The sequence below is a fragment of the Anser anser genome (assembly GCF_964211835.1).
Source record: "Anser anser genome assembly, chromosome: Z".
Classification (NCBI taxonomy): domain Eukaryota; kingdom Metazoa; phylum Chordata; class Aves; order Anseriformes; family Anatidae; genus Anser; species Anser anser.
Genome location: NC_139723.1, coordinates 78938161 through 78955973, shown reverse-complemented (window position 1 = coordinate 78955973; position 17813 = coordinate 78938161). Strand labels below are relative to the sequence as shown.

The window sequence follows — 17813 nt, the reverse complement described above, 5'->3', positions numbered from 1 at the left end:
GAAGTCACATCTCTGCAGCTTTATATCTTGAAATAATTTCTATGTGCAGTTTATATAATAACACTTCAGAAGCAATTGCAGGTCCTTGAATTGTGTCTTTGAGTAGTTTTAAAGTAAGGCTTGTTTGGGATATGATATGGTCAAGAGAAACAGAATTGCCAACTTTTAAACTGAAATTCAAGTGGAGTTTTCTGAGTTTTGTTACAGGAGTTACTCCAGTTTTGTTATGTGCCAGGAGTTATGTACAGGCAGCAGCTCCTCCAACCCACTGACTGAACTGCTGTTGCCAGCTGTAGCCTTTCAACTATTTGCAAATTTGGGCCTGCCATTTGGCGTTATCTGGTCTGCTCTATGGACAGGTAGACAGGGAAATGGTGGTCTTCCTCACACCATGCAAGGTGGAGAAGTGCTGCTTTGGGAACGAGCAAAACAATCACAGTCCTGGTGTGCTAATTGCCTTGCTTTTTCTGTGCTAGGATGAAGATGCGTCCACTGACGTGGGAGAGGGGGCGGATGAGTGGACAGCAGCAAAGACTCTGGTCAAACCCCCAGATCAACTGGAGTTGACTGAAGCTGTGAGTAAAACAGAGCCTGTAGTTGTTGTGAGATGTCTGCAAAACTCCATACACTGAAGCCTACCTCTTACCCATTCGTTTTGGAGGAACTTCTTCAGGAGTAAGACTCTAGTACTTGTGTACATTATCTGCAGCATGAACAAGAATGGCTTTCAGCAGGAAAGCGGGGAGAATGTGCTTTGAAACACAGCTCTGGGCTTAAGGCAAAGTATCTTTGTATGGTGCTGATCTGAGAGCAGAACGGGGCCAGGGCTTCTCTCACATAACGAGGACTTCAGAGCCAATCCTGAGCTTTTCAGAGGCCAGAGGTAGTCTGATGCACAGGACGGAGAGAGGTCCTGTAGTTTAAGGCCATTTCTTCTCATCTGAGTTTACTGGGATTGCAGGCGGTCACCCTTCTGACTGCAGTTGTCTCTCTCTTCTCACTGCTGTATAAAGCTTTAGTGTTGCTGCCTGTCCTCCGAATAGCTCTCAAAGGGAAAGTATACATTATTCCCCCTCCTCAAAAAGTGAAGGCAGTTGACACCAGCTCTGTTTTTTGTTTAGTAAGTCGATCCTGCAAGTAATGCTACTGAGCCGAGTGTTTACCATATTTTTGGAATGTGTGTGCTTCAAGATAGACTTTGATAGTGCTTTAGGCTTTAGATAGTGCTTTATTGCCATATAAAATGCAGCTAGCATTTTTCAAGTGCTACCACAGCTTAGATAAAAATTAACATGACCAGAAACCCCACTGAAGTACTACAATAGGAAGCAAGGTGACAGTTCTTGATTTCACTTTGAGTTACCTTGGCTCCCACCACTGGTCTAGTGGAGGCACGATCTGCAAGTGATATATTTGCAGCAAACCAAACGTACTAGAACTGAGTGTAAAGAAGATGGTGATTTTTTAATGTTCTATGTTGCATTAGGAGTGGAATTTTATTGATGATACTGTTTTCTTTCTCTTCCAAAGGAATTAAAAGAGGAATTTACACGTGTTCTGACAGCTAATAATCCGCATGCTCCCCAGAATATTGTCAGATACAGCTTTAAAGTAAGTGTGGCATGACCTGTAAAACCAATATGAGTTTTTTTTTTTTGCAATTAGCTATTCTTGTGTTTTCTTTTTATTTATAACCAGGTAAATTTCTTTTTAATGTGGCTTCATCTTGTTACATATTTACTGCCAATGGTTCCTAAAGGGATTTTGCAGAGGGTAAAAGCATAAAAGCATTGACATATATATTCAGAAGCAGGAGATGACAGTAAGTCGGCAAGTTCTGGCAGTGAACATAATTGGTGCAGCTAATCTCAGGCAATATTTTTTCCATTCAGTGGTGGTTAGAAGACAAAAGGCAGTGTTTGATTCAGTCTGTAAGACAGTTGGGCTTCGATATCCTCACATCAAGACTCCTTGTTTGCATTATAGGAGAGCTCAGAAATGTGCTTCGTGAAATCAGTGACAAGAGCTCTATTCATGATGAGTAGGAGTGAACAGGGGAGGGTGCATCAAAGACTGCCAGGAAACATCCAAGAGTCACACCTTCACATTTCTGTGTGCAGAGCATATGCTGCATTACCCTGGAACAGCATTCTCCAGCTAGCATGTGCAGCTGGCAGCATAGGCTGCTGCAGGGCCAGAGAGGAAGGATGACTCTGCCTCCCACCCCTTCCTTGGAAGGGTTGAGGAAGAAATGAGAGCACACAGGGACAGCTCCTTCAGCTCTGACATTGGATTATCTCCAGTCTTATGCAGGGAATAGACAACCAGGTGAAATTGTCCTTAGCCTGTCTCATCTCTATACTTCTTTAACTAGTTTGACCAACACTTAAGTTAGTTCACCAGGGAAACAAAATCAGTCTTACGGAAGCAAATAAGGTCACTTTTTTTCTCTTCTACTTGGAGTTGTTATTTTTCATATTTATGGGATGGAAACAGGTGATAAATTATATCTATCGTCAAATCCTCCACGGTAAATGAAGTGGGCTCACTGCTATGCTGTCATCGGTACAGGAAGCAGTCATATTTTTACGAATGAACTATTGAAACATCTGCAGTCTGCAGTGGCTTCTGATTGCTTTTAGGTGTAGCTCATAGTCTTAATACATGGTTTAGGCCTGAGAGTATGACTGCACCGTACAGTGATCTACAAGCAAGTGACAATAAAGCTGGCTTCAAATAGCTGAATTAGTGCAGTGCTTATAAGCCTGGGCACTGTACTAAGTGCCTGCACTGTCTCCAGATCAGAGCTGCGCTCTGTATGGTGCTGCTCCTGTATAGGTACGACAACTCATTCAGGGATCTCATCACAACAGGACGCTGAAGTCTCTTAGGGAGTGCTATGCAGTAGAGATGTACTAGAACTATATTTAAACTCCCTTACTGTGGTAGTGGTGGAAAAGTAGAGATTTCTTTTTCTTGGTTCTTTTCCTCATATTTTTAATTTGTGGCTTTCAGTGTCCTGAACTATAAATAACTGCTGGAAGGAATTCAACATAGAAATGTTAACAGTGAACATATATTTATCAGTATGGAGCTTTTTAGCTTTAGCAATTTAGGCTACACAGTATGTTTAGTTTAAAAAATACATTTCTCCATGCTGGTTTTGTTGTTTTTTTCCTTTTTTTTTTAGGAACGAGCATACAAGCCAATAGGCTATGTAGATCAAACAGCCATTCACTTCTCTTTGAATGGAAACCTGATACTCAAAGATTCAGATGAAGGCAGACGACAGAGTATGAGATCTGCTGTATCAGGTTGGTTTATTATCTGAAACCACAATCATTTTCAGCTAGGCACTGGTACCACTTATTAAGCATAAGGGAGTGATCATACTTCATGACCATAGAATTGAACAGCTCCTGTTTTGGCTTGCATCTTTCTAAAGAAACAAAAACAGAAGGAAAACAAACAACAAAACAAACAAACAATCAGACAATGTTTGCATAGTGTAGAAAACAATGCATGCTTTTGGAGCCAGGTGAACATTAACACCACCCACTAAAAAGTTCAAAGCTATTTGGTGTCTCTAATCATCTTCCACTACCAGTACAATTAGCTGGACATAACACATCTAAACTCCTTAGCCTGCTTTGAAAGTTTCAGCCATGGTTTAAAGTCTTAAAATCTTAAAACAGATATGTTTGGAGGCAGGGTGAGCATTCAGGAAACTATCATATACTTGACCCATTGTTATCGTCTTACCAGGACATTTACTTCTGGGCAATGTGAGCTGTATGATATTGAGGTAATTGAACCTTTGATTTAAGCTAGTATTGCCAATCATAGGTTCTCAGTCAAGAAAGATACCTTAATCAGACACTAAAAACCTGTGTTGTCAGTAAACAGTTCTAGGTTTGAATCTTCATGAGGGAAATACTGTTTAATGATTTCATTGTATTTTGGCTGTTTGCAAAAGGAAAAGTTGTGTCACAAAGAGTGTCCATTCAAGGCGGTAACTGTCAGGCACAATAATACCACTGCATAAGTTCCTGAGAATAGTTGTTACCTGTGGTCTCAGAGGGACAGTGCCTCTTTTATTTTACACTTCACAAAATATGCATTGTGATTTGAAGTACGACAAAGTGGTAAATAGAATTTTCATTGCCACGAAAGCATGGGTTGTTGTTGGCAGTGCTTTTCATAGTTTCTGAACTAGTTCGGAGTAGCTTGATGTTAGCATCAGTACACACTCAAGGCTGTGATTGGAATGTAGACATCCATCATTCTCTAATATGGTGTTATGGTTTAGCCCAGCAGGCAGCTAGTATATTCATTTTTTATCCATATAAATAAGAACAAACCACACTGTAACTCTTTTGTACCTTGTAAGCATTCTTTGTGGATGTATGTATTTGCAGACATTTTTGGAGGGCAGAAAGGTCCAGAGCTGAAAGGATACTCAGAAACAAAACTGCTTGGATCAGAAGTGGATTTCAGAAGTTTGATTTGAGTGGAAATCAGATTTTTGATTTAGTTCAGTGAGAATTATTGCTGTCTAATTCTAATAATAACATTGTCTCCTTTTGTGGCTTTGAGCAAAAAATCACCCTGCAAACTGGGAATTGGTTACTGTGTTGTCTCATGAGAGAGCAGTAGAAAAGGATGCATCTGTAAATTAATACTTCAAAAGATAGAAGAGCCTGCAGAATATGGGATAATGTGTCCTTTTATCCTGGGTTTATTCACTTATCCCTTTTGTCATCAGAAAAAGCTTCTCCTGAGACTTCTGCAGTAATATCTGAAGAGACAGAGATTAAAGATGAAGAAGGCACGGAAGATACTCAGGTAATGCTCCAAAGTCATCTGAGAGCTGTCCACTTTATTTTTAATATTAGATTTGAAACTCACTTTATTGTAAAATGGGCTTGCTGAGAAGTTTATGTGATTTATTCTTGAAACATCTCCCGAGATGTCTCTGCTGTAGCTGAGATCCTGCACTTTCTACTAAACAGCTGGGATACTCCTGCCTTTCTTCAGTTTGGAGAAGGTGTACATGGAGATGACAGGTCCCTACACACTAGGTGTGCCTTCATCCAGATATTATATCAAGATAGAGTGTAATTTGTTGGTACCTGGAATCTTTCTGGACAACGTGTGAAATCTCAACTTCCCTAAAAGGTAAACTGGTTAAGAACAAAGTGTAAAGGAATGAAAGCAGCAGGCATAACTACCTGAATTAAAGAGTGGCCTGACTTAAAGGCAGTTGGCTGATTGGGAAAGGAGTATGCTCTAAGAAGTTTCTTCTTACCCACATAGTGTCAGGCCCTGTAATCAAGTTCAGACTAGTTTCAGATAAAGCTGACTATCTAGAAAGGAAATTAAAACTCAGAGTAATGGGACTCTAATACAGTCTTCTGGTCCTTGGGTCCAATTTTTTTTATCAAAAGCAGTTATGCTATATTATCCTATTCATATCAGGCTCAGTTTTAAAGTAACTTCAGTTACTGGTCTTCCATCTTCCCATTTAGATATTGTTGCAGGATCTCCTTGCTCTGATAGCTAGATGTTTCCTGATTTCCATCTCAAATATTTCAATCTTAATTTTTTCCATTGTCAACCTGTAGCCATTTGAATTTGTGCCAACATTGCCATCTATCTGAAACAGCTTTTTCCCTGTAATGTAACACTACCTGTCCCAATGGGATATTTCTTCAGTACCATGTCCTCTCAGCCATGGTTGGACTTACTCACTTATTTGCCTATTTCACTACTGACCCATGAATCTTCAATAACAGTCTTTTCTCGTAGGCAGGAGAATTCCAGTAGTCTGTGAAGAAGTGCTTCTGAAGAAGGAAGGAGACGTATGGCCTTTTCAGGGTGGAGTTACTGCTCTATTTTCTTTCAGGCTGCAGGAGAAGAAGAGGCAGAGGAGGCAGGAACAGCAGAAGAAGCCGAAGCAGCAGAGGCAGAAAAGCCTTCTCCCCCGAGAGTGAAGGAGCAGAAGCTTGCAAACCAGTTCAACTTCATTGAGAGAGCTTCAAAGACGCTCAACAACCCTTTGAGGGTATGTTATTGGTACAATTTCCTTCAGTGACAGAGGAGGATCTTTCCTTGGGGAGGGCATATAGACCATCAGTGTTTGTGTGTCGTATTACACAATATCCTTGTAAATACTGCTAGGAGGGAAAAAAACTACTTTTTTTTTTTCCTATGGTAAAACAATATTTGACTATGGTAAAACAGTAAGGGTAGTAAAAATGTTGATTGAAAAATTCTTGCCTCATGGACTTTTGGACAGCCTACAAAAAGTTTTGGTGCTACTGTAAATCCTTACGCCTCCACCTGGAAATATCATTTTTAATGTCTATTTTCTCATCTGAAAAAGAAAATATAGAGAGCAATGGTTAGGGTAGCAGCTGAGGGCTTGGAATCCCTGAATTCAGTTTCCTTTTACCACAGAGTCTTTTTGTGGCCTTGTACTTCAATTCTTATCCATGGAGCGAGAATAATAACTGCCCCTATATCAAAGGGATAAAAGTTCTTAAGCTTGTGTTAAGCACAGGTACAACAGTAACTGATGCAAGTAAGCATGACAGATCCCTCGCGCTCTGTGCACGTACTTTCTGATCAGTAGACCCAAGACTGTGTTGTTTTCCTAAACATTTTGCTGAGCCCACAGCCATTCCTAGTGAGTATGTCTTCATGGGGCTTCCTGATTGAGCAATACCAGTGGGGCTGGCCCCCAGTCCAGACCTCAAACAGGAGCTTTCTGAGTCAGAGATGCATTTCAGAGGAAAAAATCATGCGTTTCCCTTGCTGCCCTGGAATCAGAGTATATACAGCTTCCCCAGGGAGCTTGACTGCCTTCTTGCAACCTCAAGTGATGGGCCTTTGCATTTGATGACCTTGAAGAGATCTAACATCTTAGATGGCTTATCAACTCTACTCACTAGTAGAGATGGAGGATCTCAGAATTCATACAATAATGGGGTACTTGCTGCAAAGTCTGAGCAGTCTTCTGCATCTTTCAAAAATCCGTTTAGAGGCCACAGAATTAGTTATTTCTCTGTTTGTTATTAGTTAGTTAATTTGTTATTTCTCTGTCCCCAGCTCTGCATATTTACTTCCCATTCATTTTACTGGAAGAGGCTTTTGTGCATCTGTGTGATTCTGTCTTTGAAAGCAGAATCTAGCCCTTAAATATCTGTGAAGTACTGTTGTTCAATGTACAGAATGTGCAGTTTCCACCTCTGAGACTACTTTATTTCAGAGGTCAGTGAAATGCTACAGGCAGCTTCTTAAAAATGTCCTGACAACAATTTTATGAAAGAAAATGCTGTTCCTTGAAATGAAAGTTCCACAGAAATATATTAAGTTCATTCAAATTTTGATGTAAGGGTGATGAAAATGTTATTACACTAAGATCAAATGAATTGTTTGTAGGTTTATTATTCTGTTCAGCTATTTTGTTTTGACTGTTGTACCCAGCTGGGATTTTAATATTTAGGTCAAAACTTCTCAAATTTGGTAGGATATCAGATACCATAACTAGTAGTATGAAGTTTCAAATGTTAGAGCTGAAACAAACCATTTCAACACCTTTGAAATAAAATACTGAAATTAAATATTCTAAGAAGTTTTAAAAAATGAAGATGGTCTTGTGGACCTTCTTTTGGTCCACAGAAAATCTATGTGGAGTTGCATGATAACCAGTAATTTTTGTGTAGAGCTCTGGGAATTACTTGAATGCAGAACTAATCCAAGATCAATATTATTCTAACTATCTGCTATGAGAAGGCAGCTGGATTCCACAGCTGGACTATGTTGTTGTAAAGAGTCTCAGTGCAAAAATTACATTTCTTTATTGTTTGATTTTTTTTTTTAATTATTATTTTTATTTTTATTTAGGAAAGAGCATGTCAGTCAGAGCCTACACCTTGTAAAAACTTTTCAGCCACTGCTAACCAGGTATATCCTTTTGACTGCATAAGCTTTCTTTAGAGTATACATAGGAAAATGAGATATGAGAAAGGAGAAACTAAACTGTTATCTTTGCATCCTTGCACTTGGATGAACTCCCATACTGGGGCTTTGAACTCTAGTTTAAATCTGAGAGCAAGTTAACATGGCCATGTTTTCTGCCTTTATGGGTGAACTAGCTAATGGTTTATATTTCTAAGGTCAAAAGTTTCTGTTTAGCTGCTTTTGATTGATCACCAGCCACCCTGGATGGTTTGCTGTAGAGAGTCTTAAAGGCATGGGAATAGGGAACCACACTGTGAAAATGGGTCTGGGCTAAGCAAGAACTGGGATGCAGCTGAACTCTACAGGAACAGGGACACAGCTGCAGCTGCATGTTGCGGGCACTGACTCCTCCTGGGATATAGCTCTCTGAGTGGGGACTGCACTGTTGTTGAAGAATTTCCATCAATGCATGGGGGGTAAGCTGGTCATTTAGGAGGAGCTGTGACCCAGCATTCACTACCTGGTCAGCTGCAGGACACCTCCATCAGAGGCAGGATCAATGGGCTCTCTCAAAGTGGAAGAACAAAATAATGAAAAAATATACGTGACATGTCTGTTGCAATCTCCACTTTGAGCTCTGTGCATACAGAATAGAAACCTCTGAAGATTTCCTGGAGCAGGGAGTTTACAGGGATTCATGAAGTTTCTGAGAGTGTTGTCAAGATTTGATATACACACATTTATTTATTTATTTATTTTGGTCTAAACTTAGCTATATGGGAAAGCAGTCAACAGGTTTCTAAAGCCTGAAGCTGAACACAATGAGAACTATAGCATAAGACACATGGAAGGCCCTCACTCGAACCCTGTTAAAATAGACTTGGGGCTGTTTTAGGTAGTAGGAAAGTGCCTGTTTATTCATGATGAAGAACTGTTCCACAATTGTTTTACATTATTTTCTCCATCTATTAAAAGTATAAAAAAAATATTCTGCATGATATTTTACATGTGAAACATGCTATAGCTTTATTTGGCAAGGGAATACAGCCAATTCTGCTGATTGCTTCTCACAGATGCTTACAAAGTATGTCTGTGTTTATCACTGATACAAATCTTGTCTCAGACAATGTTATCAGTGTATGACAGGAACACCCAAGAGAAAGAATTAAGTAATGACAGCAACTAAAATGCTATTGTAGGCGAGCGATAGGAGGGGAAGGAAAGGTGTCTCTGTCAAGCTGAAGACTATAACCCAGTTTATTTCTGAACTTGAAATCACAGAGTAATTGGTCTGAGATCTTCAATCCCTTCAGCTGGAGTTTCCCTTTCCCTTTCCCTTTCCCTTTCCCTTTCCCTTTCCCTTTCCCTTTCCCTTTCCCTTTCCCTTTCCCTTTCCCTTTCCCTTTCCCTTTCCCTTTCCCTTTCCCTTTCCCTTTCCCTTTCCCTTTCCCTTTCCCTTTCCCTTTCCCTTTCCCTTTCCCTTTTCTTTTTCCTTTCCCTTGACAGTGAGGTGACCTTAGAGTTGGAGAATATATATCTATTAAGATAACCAGGCTGTTGCTGAAATTTTGCCTGAAATGTTTGAAAACTAAGAGGAAAAGATTTTCCTTGTTTTCTTTTTATTCTCTTGAAAATTTGGATATTAAAAATACTTCAATGTAAGGTCTTTTGTCCTAAACTCTTCTACCTTAATGTTTTATCTTATGTTCATAATTCCCTCTTCCAAAGTTTTCTGTTCTGTTCCTGCTCTCCCTCTTTTCATCACATCGTTTTGTCTTTTCCCTGATATTTGGAACATTTTTTCTTCTCACTTCTGCCTGCAAATTTATGACACAATACATTTTTTTTTTTGCTACATGTTTCTACAACCTTCTTTATTGTAGTGTTTCACTCTCCTTTTTGTATTTGAATCACACTCCTTCTCCTAAGCTGATGTGTTTTCTTTTTGCTGAAAGTAACATAAATGCTTCAGATACAGTACTAGTACTCCAATACTAATGAATAATTGTCAAGTGGAAAAATGATTTTTGGATCTACTCAAGTGAGACATTTCTGGTATGTGGCATAGCAGAAAATGTAAAACTGATCTCAGGATTCATTTCATCATATGCTGCAGAGTTAGAGTCCAAGATTTAAATTGTGTTAAGCAGCTACAATTTAACTTTCCAACACCACACGAGAAATGTCATAAAGCAGATGTTTAATCCATGTTTCCTATTAAACACTGTAAATTAGCCAAACAGAGTGTCCTACAAAAAAGAATATGGAGTCAAAGCACCAATAAGAGCTCCCCCAAGGGAAAGGAAGTTGTTAGGAATGCAATAACGCGTTCTCAGAGAGTAAGACGTGCCCTGTCAAGCTCTAAATATCCAGGGTTTCAGTCCTTCATTTCTTGCATAATAAGCTTCTGTCAATGTTACCGTTGTGAAGACTATCATATTTTTGTGATGATTTAGATGTTTGTTTTCTGGCATGTACCTAAATCCCGATAAATCCTGCCTTTGTCTGTCTCTCAGTGGGAGATCTATGATGCTTATGTGGAGGAGCTTCAGAAAATGGAAAAGTCAAAAGAGAAAGAAAAAACAAAAGCTCAGATAGCAAAGAAAGAAGAGAAGAAGAAGGGAAGAAAGTTAACTTCTCTGGAATCACAGGTACATTTCACAGCACTGGAAGAAGTTTGCTCAGAGTGGTGGTGGATGCTTCCATAATGCAAGTCAGGTGAAATGCAGCAATGCATGCTGGCTATGTAGCAAGTTCTCTCAGTTGGCAAGTAATAAACTTAAGAAATGAAAATATTATTTTTTGCTAGGAACTGTATTTCCAAAACAGGAGTTACATTTTCGAGTTGCTGTACTTTTTATGAGAAAGCAACAGTGTGAAGCCATAATCTTGACTTCAAACCTTATTTCCAAGAGGGATCTGTGGCTTTTCTTTTTGTCCATTATCATGTTTGTGTCTCATTTTTGATTAGCATGTGAGGCATAAAAGAAATAAGTAGAAACCCTCTGACTTTTCAAAGACTTTTCTATGGGATGCAGAGGTATTAAGTATAATCTTTTAATCTGAAAGGCAAATAAACTTAGGATTCCCTCAAAATTTTATTAAAGCACTGTAGTGAAAAACATTTCACTACTTGTTATTATTTTAATGATAATGCTATATAATTATTAAGTGTGTATTTTATAGTTGCATACATAATATATTGTATGTAATAGATAATTCTGGGAGACTTGACCTGGATGGGAGTGATCTTTGATGCATTGTTATTCATTTAGTTGGAAAGTGACAGAAATATCTGTCTCCAAGGCTTGAAGTGCTGTGCCACGTTCATTAATTACACAGCATGGTGCTATCTCAGTCGTGGCGATGTGACCATCCCAAGCAGAGGTCAGCTGCCCCGAGTTCTGTGGAGTAGCAGGGTGAATGGCAAGAGCTGCTGGCCAGCAGCAGCCTCCGTAAGTCTGGTGTCTCAGAGCAGCAGGTATCGTAACTCCTGCCAGGCTCATAGCTCAGCTGGTGCTGTGATCTTGCTGTGAGGATGGCACTGACTCCTAGTTCAGGCTGCTCTGTCATAAGGATTTGCTTCATGTTCCAAAATGTTTTCAGAGGGTTCAGGAGGTTTCTATTACCAGAGTTTAATCTATATAGAATAGTGGGTGGTTCTTTTTCTCCCCAACCTAAATTAAACCTAACTTGCATTTAGAATGAAAACTGAAATATTACCATATTGATTAGAGAAAAATGCGCTGAGAACTGTAACACAGAAACATGGAATTTAGTTCTTAGTTTTCTCCTAGTACAGATTTAGATATAACAGTGTAACTAAGGTGCATCTATATAATATGAGCTGTCTCCTGAAACTGGTTTTAGCACTTTCATACTGTATGCTGATACAACTATAGAGGATTTGGTTGGTTTAGCTTTCCCGGTAGCACTGTGCCATCAAAAGTCTTACAGCTTAAGCCGACCAGAAACATGTTCTGACAGGATTCTGCCTGTGTACAGTGCCATTGAAATTCATGGTCCTTTCTAAGCTAATAAACCTTTCACCCGACTAAGTGTCACAGAACTAAGCTTGAAGTCAGTGATACAATTACGAGCTTACAGAGTGGACTGCTAAAAGCCGATCATTAAAATGAAATAAAAATTCTACCAATGAAACAATATTGTAAAAACTGCTGCATTCTCAATTGACGACAGTGGGAATCTGAAATCCACTTCCCTCCTTTTGCTGCTTTGCCTTTCATTTCTAGCACTTACCAGAAGAATTGCAGGGAATCCAGCAAGTCAATATGCTGAAACAGTGAAAGGGAAAGCCTCTTTATGCAGAGCCAGCATCCAAAATTGAAACCCACTGTGAGGCTGGTGGGTCAGTTTGAAGTGTATGAAACTGCTGAATTTTCCAGTCCTTAATTGGAAACATTTAACCTGGACTAATCCAAAGCTAGACAGAGACTTAAAACAGGCATAACATCTGGTTATGTGTAGCTGTATGTGTGTTTGAGCCCCTCGCTATAAGAAGGGTATTGAGTTGCTTGAGCATGTACAGAGAACAGCAGCAAAGCAGGTGAAGGGACTAGAAAACAAGTGTTACCAGGGGTGGCTGAGGGAGCTGGAACTGTTTAGTCTGGAGAAGAAAAGGCTGAGGGAAGACCTCATTGCTGTCTACAACTGCCTGCAATGAGGTTGTAGCAAGGAGGGTGTCAGTCTCTTTCTGCAAGTGACAGGTGGTAGGACTCAGGTGACAAGTGATAGGACATGAGTAAGCAGTCTCAAGTTTAGAGATGGGAGGTTTGGATTGAACAAGAGGAGGAATTTCTTCATGGAGAGGGTGATGAAGCATTGCAATGGGCTGCCCAGGGCAGTGGTGGAGTCCCCTTCCCTGGAGGTTTTTAAGGTGTGGACATGGCACTAAGGGACATGGTTTAGTGATGGGAGTCGGAGAGTCTGGTTGATGGTTGGACTTTATTTGATTTTGCAGGAAATGGTAATTATGATATTTTCCAACCTTGATGATTCTGTGATTCTATGGAAATTAAAGATTGATGACATCAGAATTTCTTCCTGTGTCAAGTTAGCAAACGTAAAAGTGGGTTTTGTGGAGCTTCCAACTCATAGGTTGTATAGTTTGGGCTACACTTAGTGATTGGAACAGAGCTTTTCCAACTAAAGACTTTCTGAGGACATCCTGCCCTTGATCATTGCTGAAGAGGAACTGTGGAACATCAAGCAGGAGATGTGGCTGACCTGTGCAAAGGCTAAAATCAAGGATCCCAAAGCTAGAAATAGTAATTGATTTCCGCCATTGTTTTTGTAAGGCTAGCAACTGAATAGGAAGAGACTGTGATAGCTACTGAGAAAGCACAGGATTCAGCCCAAAAGGAAGAAGAGAAAGAAGTGAATGAACATTACTGAAGCTGGATCTCTGATGGAAGCTTTTACTATGATAAGAGATGATGAAAGAGAAGATCCAAAAACTCAAGCTGCAGCTGGAGATGACAGTAAGGGTCAGGTGAGGAGTTGAAAGCATAATGAATTAAAAGAATACTGAGGCCCAGAGAGCAGAAGACTGGGTGAGGAAGAACATGATCCATGAAGAAGAATGTGGCCAAAGGCAAGAAGAGTAAGAGCCTTGAAGTGGAACAGGAGGGCCTTGCTATGGGAGAAGAGGTGGAATTAAGCCACTCAGTGCACTGAAGAATGAAGAGAAAAAGCAGGAAAGACATGATTTGGTAAGAGAGAGCCAGCTATCAGAAAAGGGGATGGAGATAACCAGGGATTCTAGCTGAAGGAAGGATGAGTATGATATAAAGAACAATATGAGTGAATAAAAGACAGAATGACGGAAAGTATTTGTCTGTTGCCTGTGATGATGGGTTCTTTTAAAGCTCTCAGTATGTCTGTCACTCAAATGGAGCCAGAGAGAAGAGGATGTACTACATCCAAGAGCAGGGATACAACATACAAAACCTTTCCTCAGTTTTCAATAAAGGCAGCAAAATAGAAGATGAAGAACATGGAATACCAAAGAGGAATGATACAAAATTTTCTGAGATGAAAATAGTTGGAAGCAGAGAGAAACATGCAGAAGCATTGTATCTGCTTGTCCTGTTCTTACTGTTCCTGAACCATCTGCTTATGGCCCTGATTAAAAAGAGAATCCTGGCCTAGTGATACTCGTGGTCTGATCCAGTACGGCCCTCCTCATGTTATGTGAGCAGAGAAATTAGGGTGTCTGAGGTAGAAGCAAAATTAAACAGAGCTTAATACACCTAAGTTGATGAAAGCTGGCTCCTCTCACTGTGAGGTGACAAGACATGAAATCACAAGTCTAATAATAAGGATCACATGGGTGGAGCTATGTAAATGGATAATAGCAAGGGTAGATTATATGTAAGAGGCATAAAAATGGTTCCATTAGTCTGACTTGTACCAATACGTGGCAATAGATTTAGTTTGGAGGGAAAAATACAGAAATGGGAGTAAATATGAGAAAATAACATATGTGTTTGCCAAAGGTAGGCTGTATCCAAATAATCTCATCTTTCTTCTTTGGTAAGAGAAAAGTTGTGGTTTCCCTTAACAAGGGAAGCATAGTAAAGATAATCTAGCTGAAGTTCTGTAAAGCTATTGCTATAATGCCTTTGGGGAAATGATTAGGTAAACCAGAAAGGTTGTTACTGGTACAGACTGAAAGGACTGGTGGAGAGGAAGGCTGTGCATTTTGGAATATTAAAAAATCTTAGATAAGGTGAAGGCTTACTATTGAAATGACAGGGAGAAACATGAGTGTATCAGCTGGCGAGTTATGGCTATGAAATGACAGGTACATTGCTAGAGAATTGTGTATGAGGGTTAGCAGAGAAATGTTATTTCTGTTAAGTCTGTCCCACAATTGCACTTCCTGTTTCTGAGATATGCCCAGTGAGATAGCCCAGACCACAGGTTTATAATTATCATTTGGAAGCTCATGGATGACCAGCAGTTATTTTTGAAATAACAGCTGAAACCCAAATGCAATTAACCTTCACATCAGTGTTTGCCTGCTCCTGTTCAACACAAGGAAAGTTACCAACTCCCTTGTCTTCATTCTGCTGTTTACAACGTGTCAGTATTAAAAAATAATGAAAATGAACAAATGAGCACAATTCTGGAAAGGAATAACTACTTGACAGGATTCAAACTGGGGGACTTTATTTGGGATTTGCAGTGGGTGTTTGCAGTGCATGGAGGTGTTGGCTGGGCAACAGAGAGCAACACGTCTGTACCATGCTTTTTTCTTTGAAAGCCTGGAGTTCTTGTAGTAGCAGTGTATGTATTGCAAGAGAGATGAGCAGTTATTGCATTGGTTTTAGGGTGGGGTTTGTCTTCTGGATATAGTGATATATCAACAGAAGCCTTGTTTTGTGCTGCAAGGAGTGTGGAGTTGCACATTGCAACTGGCCAGCTGCTGAGAGGCAAATGTGAAGCAATTAGTGTTGATGAATAGTAGAACAAGACCAGAACATTTATTTTCAAAGTACCATCCCATTATCTATCTTAACATATGATTCAAGTAACATTATTGCTTTTCTAAAAATAATTTATGCACGGAAATAAATGAAACAAATTTGTTAGCTGATTAGCTCTCATTTGGCTAGCTACCCCAGAGTTGCCCTACAAAGAAAAAAATCAGTTTCAAACAGATCTTTAAAAAATGAAATTATGCGTATCATTTCCACTGAAGATTTATTTCAGTAGGATACAGAATAAATCAAACCTGAAATAGCACAGGATCCAGTGAGAAAATGACTTACTCTGATGCAGTTTAATGCTAAAAAATATAGTTATTCATGGCTGCATTGCTAAAAGCTTAGCTACCTAATAGGAAAGCTCACTTAAAGCTGTTTCAATTCATCTGGACAGTTTCCTGCATTGCAGAAAACGTTCCACTGGATAATGCATTATTTCTGTAATTACAGGGTCTTTTTGTTTTAAGCTGCTTACCAATGACAACAACAACAAAAAAGTTTTTATAGATGTTGCAGGATCTAGCATTCATCTTTGAGAACACAATAAAGCAAGTCTTGTCTTCTGCTCTTCAGTCCAGAATGATGATGTCTCAGGTTGGAAATTCAGAAAGTTTGCAGTGCAGCTTTCCTTGGATGTGTAAGAAAGAGAACAAGAGCTACAGTTTTCCTCATGTCTGTAGGGTACAGCACTGCCATTCTTCCCCAGCTCCTTCCAACAGCACAGGCATGTTAAAAGGGAAGAGAGATTTTTTTCTGCGTAGTAGGTGAATAACAGCTTAGCTAACACACCTGACGAACCAGCAGGACTCTGGAGGACCCATTCTTTATACCTAGTAACGATGACTTTTTCAGTGTTGGAGAGAAAATTATTTATTGCTCTTCGCTTTTTCTAAAACAAGTTGTAACCTTTTCAACATTTAACCCCTGTCAATTAAGCTTATTCAGAACAATATACTGGTGGCAGCCAATGTCATTTTTGTAGTCATGATCCCAATATTGCTGGACAAGTGTTAGCGAAGATGAATAGCTTTTTTTTTCTTTTTTCTTTTTTTTTTCTGGGAAGCATTTTAAAGAACGACAGGTCTTATTGTGGCAGAAGCAGTAATAGCATCTTAAAGTCAGAAGAGTGAAATCCCAGCAATTGAGAGTATTGATTTCTACTTGGGATGTTTCAAGCATCCTCTTTCTCTCCCTCTTCAATTTCTCTCAATACTTATGAAGTCCTAGTGTCTAAGGAATATTTTGCAGAAAATCAAACTGTTAACATTTGAAAACATATGTCCCCGTGCTTTCTAAAATTCTTAACATGGCAGTAAATTCTCTGTGTGGTTCTCAAGAAGTCCTCCCACCGACCTAGGAAAAAACTGAAGAACACGAGAGTGGTCACGCTGATTTAAATCAGGTCTCTAACCATAAGAGAATGTGGAGAACACAACAAGTGTACATCATACCTCTCCCAGCCCCAAATATTCTTCCAGCCTTCAATACTTTCAGCTGTTTCCTAGGCTTGATGTGGTTTGGCACATAGATGGAAGTATCTGTTCAGTCTTCCTTGAACCCATGTAAAATTCTTGCATCTGCAACAGCCTTTGACAGGGAGTTGCAAAGATGTTGTGCTTCTGTAAGTCACCTCATTTTCTTTGTTTTTAAGTTGATTTCCACTAACTTCACTAGACAGCCCTACTTTGTGTATTGGAAGAGGCAGTGACTAGTCATCTACTGTCCATCCTCTCAGCTTTTTTTTGGATTTCACAGACCTGTTTCATGTCTTCTTATGCCATCTCCTCCAGACTGGCAAGTCCCAGCCTACTCAGTTTTTCCTGGAACAGAAACTATCCCAGACCATGAGTCATCCCTCTTGCTCTTCTGCAAACTTTTCCAAGTTCTACTTTATCCTTTCTGAGGTGGGAAGACACTGTAGACATTAATGAAGATGCAGGCAAACTGTGAATTTATAAAAAGCGTTATAGATTATAAAAAATGCTTTTTTTTCTTTTCTTTTTTTCTCCTTTGTCCTGTCATCTTTATGCTCTTGCAGCAAGACTCTGTTTTTGTTGAGCTTGTACAGGGCCCAAGAAAGAAGCAGAGGGCTGGGATGCACGTAATCCGATGTTATGTTCTTGGTTCTGATTGTGACTGTGCAATGGTTTTGACAGGTCATTTCATTTTTTTTTTTAATGTCCAGACCACTCTGGGCTGTGCCAAGGATGGCAAGTTTCTTTTTAGTGTCCTCACTGTGAAGGAAATCATGCTGTGCTGGCAGCCATCAGTCCCTGGCAGGGGTTTGAAGATGAAAGGCTTTGAAACCCTGATGGGACTTTGGGGCAGCAGTTGTAG

The 17813-nt window shown here is 39.7% G+C and overlaps 1 protein-coding gene across 7 annotated transcripts in view; it reads left to right on the top strand.

Moving 5' to 3' along the window:
- The window catches only part of DNAI1 (dynein axonemal intermediate chain 1), a 142595-nt gene that overhangs the window by 11475 nt on the left and 113307 nt on the right, over positions 1-17813 (top strand). For 6 of the 7 annotated variants that reach the window (XM_083818042.1, XM_083818041.1, XM_083818040.1 and 3 more), the window contains 7 exons: positions 477-575; positions 1531-1611; positions 3191-3314; positions 4766-4845; positions 5906-6064; positions 7909-7968; positions 10482-10616. In XM_083818042.1, coding sequence (XP_083674168.1) covers positions 477-575; positions 1531-1611; positions 3191-3314; positions 4766-4845; positions 5906-6064; positions 7909-7968; positions 10482-10616 — 738 coding nt within the window. The remainder of the gene's footprint in view (positions 1-476; positions 576-1530; positions 1612-3190; positions 3315-4765; positions 4846-5905; positions 6065-7908; positions 7969-10481; positions 10617-17813) is intronic. The other variant, XM_083818043.1, reaches the window with a different exon arrangement.